The sequence below is a fragment of the Arachis ipaensis genome, chromosome B04 (genome assembly GCF_000816755.2).
Source record: "Arachis ipaensis cultivar K30076 chromosome B04, Araip1.1, whole genome shotgun sequence".
NCBI lineage: Eukaryota > Viridiplantae > Streptophyta > Magnoliopsida > Fabales > Fabaceae > Arachis > Arachis ipaensis.
In genome coordinates this window covers 3,907,176-3,919,537 of record NC_029788.2, presented here as the reverse complement: position 1 = coordinate 3,919,537, position 12,362 = coordinate 3,907,176, and the positions used below count along the sequence as shown (strand labels likewise).

General features: G+C 35.5%; 1 protein-coding gene and 1 pseudogene across 4 annotated transcripts; one reads left to right on the top strand and one right to left on the bottom strand.

Annotated features, from left to right (window-relative positions):
• Positions 82-8,563, top strand: LOC107638468 (branchpoint-bridging protein). Of its 4 annotated transcripts, none has more exons than XM_021120483.1 (9): positions 82-296; positions 1,771-2,125; positions 3,086-3,211; positions 3,356-3,395; positions 3,488-3,570; positions 5,725-5,862; positions 5,995-6,048; positions 6,185-6,313; positions 6,422-8,563. In XM_021120483.1, the coding sequence occupies exons 2-9, from the start codon at positions 1,841-1,843 to the stop codon at positions 7,988-7,990; spliced, it is 2,424 nt and encodes an 807-aa protein (XP_020976142.1). In that variant the 5' UTR covers positions 82-296; positions 1,771-1,840; the 3' UTR covers positions 7,991-8,563. The 4 variants fall into 4 exon arrangements, with proteins under 4 accessions (XP_020976142.1, XP_020976143.1, XP_016197248.1 ...); XM_021120484.1 differs by having other exon boundaries at positions 83-296; positions 3,359-3,395; XM_016341762.2 differs by having other exon boundaries at positions 84-296; positions 3,359-3,395; positions 5,785-5,862.
• Positions 10,391-11,699, bottom strand: LOC107638467 (annotated as a pseudogene).

Here is a 12,362-nt window from a genome sequence, read left to right as displayed (position 1 = left end):
TAAAATATTATATTTATATATATATTTTTTTATATTTATTTTTCCTCCTGATCGCTAAGATATTTTTTTAGCCTTTTTTGTTTTCAATTTTACCATTACTTGTAGGATTGTAAGAGGGCGAAGACTAGAAACTAGAAAGCACTTTGATGCGAGTTCTAATTCCCCTTTTTTAACAGTTGCGCAAGCTGCTACAGCATAGTTGTGAAGAACCTCCTCTTTAAACATAATTCAGATTCATAACCCACCCGTTCTCTCTCTCTCTCTCTCGCGCGCGCGCTCAAAAGATAAACAAACAGGTTCGTCCTTATATTTCCGATCTTTTATTTAGGTTAAGGAATAGATGCTCTTGAAGAAGATGAATTTATCATCAACGTACTGTTGTATGCATGTATTTGAAGTGATAGAGAATTAGTATATGGATTCATGTATTACAAATACAGCTTATATAGGTAGAGATGTAACAGAATCAGTTGAAGGGAAAACAGATTCTGTTACTCTTAACAGAACAATATCAGAAAATTCCATAACTATATTTTATTAGTTACATCAGTTATAGTTGATTAATTTCATGCCTCTCTTTATAGGTCTTATAATCGTTTTTCTTTTCTGCATTTCCATGCGTGCAGTGTTATTCTGCTCCACTTTCTGGCGTTTCCGTTGATTCCGTGTATATAATTTCTTAGAACAGTTTCATTGAACTAAGATTTATACATACTTTCACACATACAGAAGCCATTTTTATTCTTAGCTTTTGTTCTTGTGAGATTTTAGTGTAATTGCAAAGTATAGCTTCTTGTATTTGTAAGAGCTTCTTTCTAGAACATCCTTTAGTCTAGTGTTACTTTTTTCATAGTGTTGGGAATGAGGTGTGTCAACTGCATTTCCAATACGAATCTCGAAATCACGATTATGCTTCTGGCCTTCTGTTTGAGGTTGTATTCAAGGGGAATAATTTGTTACTCTTCTCATTCGGTGTGCCCAAGTTTTGTGAAGGGTAGACTTTTTGCTGTTGTTCTTTTGATTCATTCTTTCCGGGAATACTATAGTTTTCCACATTAACTTGTGGAGGTTGACTTTTCCTACTTAAGCTGTTTTAGTCGGCATCCTGCTGTCATCATGAACGTTTTTACTGTCAAATATACTTGGCTATATATGGAGGAATCTAGGTCCCGATCAACCTCTGCAGCTACAAAAGTCCATGCGAGATTATTGGTTGCTGCCATTGCAGGTTATGTAGGGCTATGAGAATTGGTGATAAAACACACCAGTTGAATTAGGCACTTATAAGTTTCTGGCTTAGAGTCACTTTAGTGCTACATGCTTTTGCAATTCATTGCTAAAATGAAAGGAAAGAGGACTTGATCACATGAAAGATGTAATTGATATGTCATTATGTCTGTCAAAGTATTGGAACTAGAAAAACAAAAAATGTGAGAAACTCAATAACGTCGAGTTGTAACAAGCTAAAAATTTCAATTAAAGGAATCTCAATCCAGGAAGAAAGACTCAATAAATGATGCCAAAGTGCTAAACAAGACCTGAAAAGTTGTCATAGCATAAAGAAATTTCCGGGCTTTAAATATCTCAACAAAGCACTCACAATGAGAATCTAGACATTCCCTTGTGTAAGGAGAATCTAGACATTAAGAATATGAATATTTCCTTTCACAATGGAACTCAGCAGTATTTTATATGTATTGTGAGTTATACAAAGTATTGCTGTATATATCAGCAGCCATTGAAAAAAGGTATGGTGTTTTATTTTTGCAGATTTGCTTCTCTCTTGCCGATGATGTTTTTGCAAATTTGCCTTACATGTGAAAAGTGACTGGATAAGGGGATGGGCACAAAGCTTGATGTAGCATCTGCTGCCGAAAGTCCCAAGATGTCTGCAGCACCTTCTAGTGGCCAAAAGCTCTCTTTATTTGCTGCAAAATCTGGTTTTGTCATCCCCAAAAACAAATTATCAGGTTCATTGGTTCCTGTTTTCCGAGGGACTAAAAAGGATGGGGTCACTGGAGCTATCAATGAAGAAACATCAAAACAAATTGTGAGGAAAACAAAATGGGGACCTGATCTGGCACAGGATGCAGCTGTGAAGAAGGCAAAGGCTTTAGCTTTACAGGTATTTTCTGAATCCTTTCAAATGATACTCCATTATTATTTCAACCATTAATATATATAGATATGAAATAAGATCAAATGACACTAGTGTCAATTTAAGTGAATTTACACCACCAGTAACTTTTTACAAGATATATTTATCGAATTCAACTATTGAATTACAATTACATATAATGAAAATCATGTGGACCAAATTTCACCGGAATTGGACATCAGTAAGCATGTAATTGATGAACCTTTTGTTTATGCATATTTTGAGCAAATATATTATGTTGGTTTTCAAGTATATAAAAGGTATATCTAATGATTTTGGATTTTGATGAATTTTTTAGAGATGATCTATAACATAAAAGCTTCTAATCCAATGCTTGTTACACGAACAAAAGTTATTAAACAGTGTAATATTTAGTTAAATAATTGATGCCGGTGTCAATTAATCCTAACTCTCTTTCTCTCTCTCTCTCTCTCTCTCTCTCTCTCTCTCTCTCTCTCTCACACACACACACACGTATATTTCCTTTGTGGGAAATTCCCACCTATTAGTTGTTGATTTCCTTGAGAGTATTCTATTTTAAGATTAAGGTTTCTTATTTATATATAGATTGAATGACTATGGATTACCTTACCTCTCTTTATGGGTGTTTGTGAGACTTATCCTCACTTAAAATATTCAGACTGCTCCTCTCCATATGTGCTTTCCATAGGCTTGATCGCTGAGTTTTAGTAGCTTGAGATATGTTTAAATATTTTAGATGTATTTCCATTGGACTGATATATTAGTAAACAAGTAGCATTGCCACTCTTTGGGGTGGTACAAATCATTCTTAGCTAGGTACTGTTACAATTCCCTTGTAATTTGGCTGCCATTTTGTTTGCATCCATGCAAGTATTTTGCATATGAAGCTCTTGTCTAATGTGTCAAACAAGTGATATGGCTGTGTCTTTTGTACACATTCTATAGATTCGAGTAGATCAAATTACAAAGCAATTGGACTCAGAAAGACTGGAGGTCGGGAGTCCTCAGAACTCACCACTACGGGCACAATATCGAGATCAAAGCAACTATGACCCAGCAATTAATAGCAAGGTTGGCCCAAATTGACCCTGTTCCTAGTAATTATTTTTTCTCTTATTTTTCCAATGTTCTGTTTATTCTAAAATAAACACTGATGTTAGTTTTCCTTATTTTTCCAATATTCTGTTTTTCTTATTTTTCCAATATGGTACTAAGAAGTCAGAAATGCTCGAATTTGAAAAGCGGGAAGCAATAGGTTAGTTTTCCTTCTCGTATTCTTTTTCTTTCTCTCCTTTAACTCTCATTTGCTGCTCTTTCCATAATAATTGTGATTTTGATCATCTCCAGGTGAAATACTAAAACTAGATCCTAATTACAAGCCTCCTCCTGGTTTTAAGCCGTTGTTGAAAGAGGCCAGCATTTCTTTGCCTGTAAGTATCGATTATGAAATTGTGAAATTCTGCTAGAAAGTACCATTTAAATTCCATTCTTAACTTGTTATATTTAAGGAAAAGATAGATTCATTGCTTAATTTATAACACTGCACTATGAGTTGCTACTAGCCGACCATAAAACATATTTATTAATTCATGGGCGTTACTCCATCTTTCTCTCTCATCCTCATTCTTGAATCTTGATTTTGTCCATATGTGTATATCTATCTCAGCATCCTCATCTCAACCACACTAATCTTGTGTTCATGTTCACCCTTTGCCGCCCAACCATGCGTTTCATACAACATTGTTGGTCTAATGGCGGTGCAGTGAAATTTGCACTTGAGTTTTAAAAGTACTTTTTTGCTACATGTAAAACCAGAAGCTCTCCGCCATTTTGGCCAACTTACTTGGATCCTGTGATTTACATCATCCTTTATTTTTCCATTATCCTAAATAATACAATCTAGATACTTAAATTGTTTTACTTGTGGTGTTATATTTTCTTCCGTTTCATTTTTTTGTTAACATTTTCCCTTCCTATATGAACTTACACTCTATATACTGTCTTAATATGACTTATGTGCAAACCATGTACTTCCTTGAATACAGAAACACTTAGATGATTGTCACTCTTACTAAAATACATAACAAGACTTTAGCTTTAGTAGTATTTTGAAAATACATATCTGGAGCTCTAGTAGGAACTTCTAGGTCCAATATTACATTTAGTTGATTTCAAACTTTTGTTGCCAAATTTGTCTCCTTTAGATCCTTCTAGATAAATCATCCTACCATCAATGTCCTATTAGCAATCTCTAATCGAAGCTTTAAGGACGACTTTTATCCTTGTGGAAGCTTGTTCTCACACCTCCAAACAACTCAAGAAACAGTCCAGACCATCCTCTTCTGGTCTTTTCTCTCTAGAGCACAACTTCTTTTTGGTTTAGTTTTTTCACTTGAGTCTTACTCATGGATGCGAAAGCTAGTAGGTAAGCAAAAGTTTTCTTGACAAAATGACGGAGCAAAAGTTTTATCGACAAAATGACGGAGAAGATGAGGCAAAATTATTAAAGTAGTGTGGTGAAGGCCTTCTGCCAAAAGGGATAGAAAATGGGAATCAATTCCTTGATTCTTGTCCCATTGATTTTCTTGAGATCTTGAAGGGGGAAAAACAATTGTGAAATGAGAGTAGAAAGAAAAGGAATGTGTTAAGTACCTAAAGAAAGTGGAGAACCACACCTTAAAAGTTAGTTGTTAAGGAGGAAGAATCACTCTCCTTAAATACAACATCAAGCATTTCATACCATTCGATGTGGGACTTTGAACACCCCAAAATACCCAAGTCTCTAACAATACACCAGCCCTAGAGAGCCGATGTATAAGGTGGCTTCACTTTGTCGACACTGACCCAGCGGTAGCCACTTGGCTACCGGCTATCAGTATTTGGTATTTACGTTATTATTCAATATTTATCTTAATCCAACCTATACGTAGTGCTTTCTGTGCCATCGATAACTTATGCACTGATACCATTGTTAAGTACCTAAGAAAATGGGAAACATACTTTAAAAGTTAGCTGTTAAGGTGGAAGAACCACTCTGCTTAAATACAACATCAAGCATCCCATACCTCTGGTTGTGGGACTTCGGGCACCCCATAATATCCAAATCTATATCAGAATGCCATTTTCTTCATGAAAGGTGAAAGGTGTGGTGATGACGCTAAGGGTGGTGTGGGTTTTGTCTCATTCCATCTATTTACTAACTCAACATGTGAATCCTATCCACATTAAATTTTTTAGAAGCATAATTAATTATTCCATAACATTATTCCCATTACTAAAAAGGGAGAATGTGTACTTTAGATTATAATTCAATATATATAGATTTTTTGCCCCTTTCAAAGTATAAGATGTATCGGAGTTTCACAAATGAGTATCGGTAAAACTCCGCATAGGTTGCAATATATTTAGAGCATTAACATAGCTCTGTTTAGAGTAAGAATGTAAAATGACACAATAGCTTGTGCTTCTGATATGTTAATGCTAGGATTTGGCATACTTTTGTTGTAATTTAATTTCTGTAATGTTCTACCATTGTCTTTTAAAATAATATATCTTTAACTCTAAACCTGATACCTGGCATGCAGTTGTATATAACTCATATCAAAGAACACAATGATTGCTCATGTGCAATGCCATTATTACAGGTCCTAGAGTATCCTGGGTACAATTTTATTGGTCTTATATATGGGCCTGAAGGTGATAATCAAAAGCAACTCGAAAAGGTAAGGTCCATCATATTGGTATCTACATCTAATGATAGGAATTTGACAAGCGGTTGTCCTGATTGTGATTACTATTAAATTCTGCTTCCTTTATTTTATTTGAAATTTATTCATCTAATTCATGCATATCAGGAAACTGGTGCCAAGATTAAATTACATGGAACCAAAGCAGACACTGGAGAGAAAGTACGTTCCTTAATAATATTAAGGTGCTTTTGTTCTGCATGAATCATTTTGAAGTACTTCTTCAATATGATTTTATCTGGAAACAACTATAATCAGTCTTGAAATTGCTTCCATTGATTAATTGTTTCATTTTTAGGGTGAAATTAAGCCAGGAACTGATATCACATGCAGTTACAAAGAGATGTATGTCAATATATCAGCTGATAGTTTTGATAAAGTGGATGCAGCAGTGTCCATCATTGAACTACTAATTTCCTCTGTAGCTGTGAGTGTTGGCATTTTATGCAATGGACATGTTTATTATTTACGGCGAGTTCAGTTATGCTGATGCTATTTCAGTTATTTAATGTAACTGTTGCTACCTTCTATTCAGGGGAATTTAGTTTCTGGTTCCACACCCTCTGTATCTGGGGATGGCACTAATGTTCTGAGTCAAACCCAAGATGGGCTACCTTCTGGTCCAGTCTCTATGGGTCTGGAAAATCAGGCTGCAGCACAAGCAATAGCTGGCACACAAATTCATGGAAATCACCTTCAATACTCCAGTCCATGGTTTTCGGCAGTTCCGTCTCATAACCCTGTAATTGCTTCTGATAATATGCCCCCACAAAATCCATCAGATCTTGCTAGAACTCCCAATTTTCAGTCACAAACAATGAATCCTTCAAACATGCCTTCAGCCTTTGGTTTTCAACCTGTACCTTTTGCTGGATTCCACCTGGCTATTCCAAATCAACAATCTTCTGTGCAAGGACTACCTCCTAGGCAGATTTTACAGCATTCACAGATGACAAGTTCCCTGGGTCACGTTGGACCCCCAAGAAATCCATCAATGATATCTGTACAAAATTGTTCCGCTCCTACAAATGTTTCAATGTCATTTCCGGTTACTTTAAGCCAATCAGCACAAGTAGGACAACTCCAGACATCAGGGTCTTCAATGCCTCAGCCTCTATCTGGTATGTCACCTTTAACGGTACCTAACCGCCCATTTATCCCTCCCAACAACACTTCTGGACAGAATGGAGTCACTATTAAAATGTCTTCAGATCTGAACAGTATGGGGCCAATGGCTCCACCCCCAAGGCCTCTATCTGTACATCCACAACCTGATGTTGCGTTTAGGCCACTACAATCAAATATGTCAATGATGCCTCGACCTGCTGCTTTTCCACCACAGCAATCAGGAACTTCCCCTGGACTGCCATCATCTTTGGGAGCAATGGTTCCCCCAGTACCTGCAACTACTCATTCATCTGCAAACCATTTATCTCGACCTCTTTCATTTCCTTCACCAGGAATGGCTCCTTCAGGTCCATTACCGCAGCAATCAGGAACGCCTAATTCTGCATCTGGAGTTTCCTCTTATCACACCCATGTAAAGCCACCAGTCTTGATGCCCTCAACTTCAGGAAATTTCACTTTTCAATCACAGCGGCCCAATGCAGATAGTCACGTGATTTCCGGACCGAACAGTCAAGCTACTGTACAGGGTGGTATATTTGGTGCGCCTGATAAAGCTTTTCAAGTCTTTCCAAGGACGCAAGTTCCCAACCAGATGGATCAAACTCAAGCTCATGCATCCGCTGTCCCCTTTGGCGGAAGATCTGGTCTGGTCCCTATTCCACCTAGACAAGCTGCATTCCCATATGCTGGTCAACCTGGTCCTAGATCTCCAGTCCCACAAATGGGTATGAGGAACTTAATTTCTCCTCAAATGCCCAATTTTCCCACTGCTGGTGGTGTACCAAGAAGCCCGCACATCCAGCAAAATTATCCTGCTCCGAGAACATGGGCAGGTATACCCATGCCCCCAAATCATAAATTTGGTAATCCCTCCATTGCTTCTGGTAAGCGGGCATATCCTGCAGACCAGATTTATGATCCTTTTTCACCTACTTCAATTGCACCTCCACGGCAGAAAGGTAATCCAGGAAAATAACACAATTTGTTAGGGCTACAGATTATATTGACAGTGAAAATTTAGGCTGTGTTTGGGTTATGTTTGAGACAGAAATACAGATACAATATATCAGAAAACTTGTTTGGTTGCGAAAGAAACAACTTTTCTGTACTTGCTAAAACTGGGGACATAAATATGTCTCGTTATTTCTATCTGAGAGTCAGTATCCGAGCACAGCCTAATTAGGGTGCAGTAGTTGGTGGACAGATCTGATGTTGATTACATTGGTTAGTGAAGGTATAATAGTCGTTATTAATTCCTGAGTAAGAAGATAGATCAAATCTTAACAGATTGTAACCAATATCATCCTTTTTACTTTATCATTTCCTTCGGATTTTTCATATCAACTACGTTGCACTAAAGCTCGATTTGATTGGCAGTAACTAAATATTTCATGTGTCGTTCTTCCTTGTTTAGCAATATGTAAAAACAAATCGAAACAGTCATCTTTTTTGGTCACATCTTAGTAACTAAATCTGTAGTTCAAAAATTGTCCTCATTTATACTTCTGGTTGCTCTTGGAAGACAGTGCACATATGTTTGGTTCCCCAACAGAATTAAAGAAGAAATTTTGGTTCCTTCCCTTTTGCTATTTAATTCATCTTATGTGATTCTTTTGTGCTGCATAATCAACCAGATCATGTACTTTATGCGTTATGGATCCTTTTTATGTCATCATAGTTTGTTTCTCAGCCATTAACAAAGACAAACTATGACATCTAGGACATAGTTATTTGTTCTTGTTTGAGCTTCAGCCCAACAGGTCAAGGACTAATACGTCGTGGTACTCAGCTCCATTAAGGGTTTGTTGCTAACCGCATAAGACGGGATTCAAACCCCCTTTGTTTAAGCGGACTAGTGAGCTAACCACTAGACCAGTCCAACTTGGTTACTAATATTTTTGTCAGCCTAAATATCTATAAGTATAAAGCATCGGATAAATTATAATTCTAACACTTAGCAGGCAAATAATAATAATATGGTTTGGTGAGAAGTGAAATTTCCAAAATTGACGATTATTTCATATTTATAGGAATATGGGGTGAGATTGGTAATTTTTATATTTTGTTGAATTATAATTATATATGAAAATCAAGGTTTCAGAATAATATATGTGAAATTTAATAAAAAAAATTATTATTAGAAAATTAAGATGAGCGACTGATTTAGCTACAAAAAAATTGGTTGCTATTAAGAACGGTAATGTTCCATCAGAGACTAATTTAGCGATGGAAAAATTGGCCGTCGAAATTGGTCAATTAAGTTTTGGTTGCTAATTAGTGACCGATTTAGCAACTGAAATATTGGTCGCTATTTAGCGACCGATTACCTCAGCAACTGATTGAACGATGGAAAACTTGGTCACCATATAACGATCTATCTTGTTAGTGACTGATTTAGTAATTGAAAATGTTTGGTATGAGTTTTGTAGCCTTAGTTGAAAATCAGTTGCCAAATCTTAGTGACCAACCTCGGTCGCTATTTTAAATTTAGGTTTTAAGGACTATCAAAATTGATTGTTAAATCGGTTACTAAATCGATCGCTATAATAATAATTTCTTGCAGTGATATTTCATGTGATAACTATCCAACTATCCATAAAAAAAATCTTCATCTCTTCATCATTTTCCCTCTCCACCATAACTTGCATCATGTATAAATAGGTTCATAAGGCTTGAGACACAATAGAGAGAAAAATAAGAAATAAGAACAACGTATACTTGTGCTATCATAAATAATATATGTGCATGTAAAAGTAAATATATTATTGAGAGTGTAATATAATATCTCAATTATAATGAGATATACATATTAGAGAATATTAATACTAAAATTTTTTATTTCTACTCCTCTTTCATTTTATTTATCTATTTATTTTACAACAAATTAATGTATTGATTTATTTAAGGATAAAATATGAGGAGATATGATATGTAGGGGAATGTTAGGTGACCAAGTGGTAACAAAAATGAGAAATCGGTTACTATTGGGTCAAATAAAAAAAAAGATTGATTATCTAACATTTATCAATTAATAACATACCGTGTGTTTAATTTTAGAGGAACAAATGTGCATGAGAGAATGTAACAATTAATTAAATAGAAGGAGCTAAATGTAATTATGACAATATTAGACCAAAGAAAAAATGAAAAGAAAGACCACCTACCATTTATTCCTTTTCCTAAATATATAATTTGTGACGCAAACACCAACTATTTGCCGTATGAAGATTGAAGAGAAAAGCTCTGACTTTGTGGGTTTTAGCAGAATTGATGCGATCTTTTAGTTAGTTGAAAAATTAATTATGAGGTTACATAAGAATAAATACCACACCAAAGGAAGAAAATGAAGGAAAGAAAAAGACTAGACAGCAGCATATAGACCCAACAACTTTCATAGTTCAGTGTAGTTTACTAATAATAGAAAGGCAGAATTAATTTTAGTTTTGCACAACAATTATAGGAATTGAAAAGAAAAAAATTTACAGAAATATGAGAACGAGATAGACACATACACTAGCCAATCATAGCAAAAACACTAGAAATGGGTAAACTTCTTTATACGTACGAATAAATTACCATTTGTACGCATAAAGATACAGATGCTGACAAATGTATCCATACAAAAATAAAACGACAATTATAACTATGGAAGATGGCTTCTGTGTGCCAAGAATACCCGGACGTTGGTTACACAATTGGTCCGTTAGGATATTCTTGACACACGGAAGCTATCTTTCGTGGATACAATTATCATTTTATTCTTATATGGATATATTTGTCAGTGTTTGTATCTTTTATGGATACAAATGGTAATTTATTCTACAAATGTAAGAGGTGGTAAACTTCTTTTTCCATTTGAAGTTTCTTTTTTCCATAGAGAATCCTTCTTGTCCATACTACATTGCTACAAGCTTTTGAAAAATTGAAAGTTCAAATGAGAAAGAAGTTAGAAATGAATACAGTTGGTAAAATTACACAAATGACCCCAGTCACATGCCACCTATTTCCCTTGCCACCATCGCTCTTTTCTTGAGCACTTGAGCTTGTTCCATTCTTAGCTCCACCTGTAAGACCATTATTAATCGCAGCTTCTTAGTTTTTTCCAACTTTCAAAACCAAAGTAGAGGGCTTCAAACACCTTAGCATCAGGAGAGTTAGGTGGCAAATGCAAAAGATCTGAAAGAATCCAAAAGCAATTTATGTGTGCAGCAAAACGGTATATGTATGTATATATTTGATGAGATAGAGAGAGAGAGAGAGAGTTACCGACGCACTGGGAAATATTAGATGGTGCATGACAAGAAATAGGAAGTTGAAGAGCGAGGGTGGCATTGATGGTAATGCCAAGGTTAGGATCGTTGCGATCTTTGATGAGGATGCAGATGCATTTCTTGCTCTGATCAAGAACCACTTTGAGGCCACTGCAGCAGTCTATGGTGGGGATCTTGGCTTGCCCACTAACATAAGGGATACAGGGAGCTAGCCCAATCAGTTTCTCTGCACATTCGTCTCTGTCTTTCGCCAAATCACACCTTGCAAAACCAACCAACACCAGTAATATGCTACAACACAATCTTAGATCACTCATCACTCGACACAGGGAATGTTATGGTAAAATCCTAGTAGCTCTCTCTGCCCACGCCTGTTTTATACTTTACTTGCCACTTTAGTTATATTTTAAAGTATATTTTAAAGAGTAGCAAGAGTTTCAAGTGTATCGGGAACATTGGTATTCCAATTGTTTTAACCGATGATCTGAATTATAAAAAATATATATAATATATATTAATTGAAATCAACGGTTAAAACAACTGGAACATCGATGTTTCTCGATACACTTGAAATTTTTCTTATAGCATATATATATATATAGGTGAATGCTATCCTACCATCTCTAAAGTAATATGTAAGTTACCTTCTCTAATGTGTCATATTTTAATTGAGTGTTTATTTTAATCTGAGTTACTTTAATATCATGAGAGTTACCTTCTTCATTCTTTCGTCGTTGTTGCGCCTCCCAAGCATCACCGTCTCATTGGTATTTCGTTTTCTCTTCCCAAATCATTCTTCTAGAAAATGTATTCCAACTCTCTCTAATTGCATTTACTCCTCCTCACTCCTTTGTCGTCGTCATTACGCCTCCAAAGCATCATATATATATTGAAAAAATTTAAAAACATTTCTCAGTTTTATTTTTGTCCCAACAATCTTATATTTGTATCAAATATATCCTGGCAACTAAATTAAAAGAAATTTAGGACTAATCTAACAATAATGTATAATAAATATGTTTAATTTGCTTATGTGAAAGACTGTTATTGTTGAGTTTTTTTTTTAAATTAGTCGTT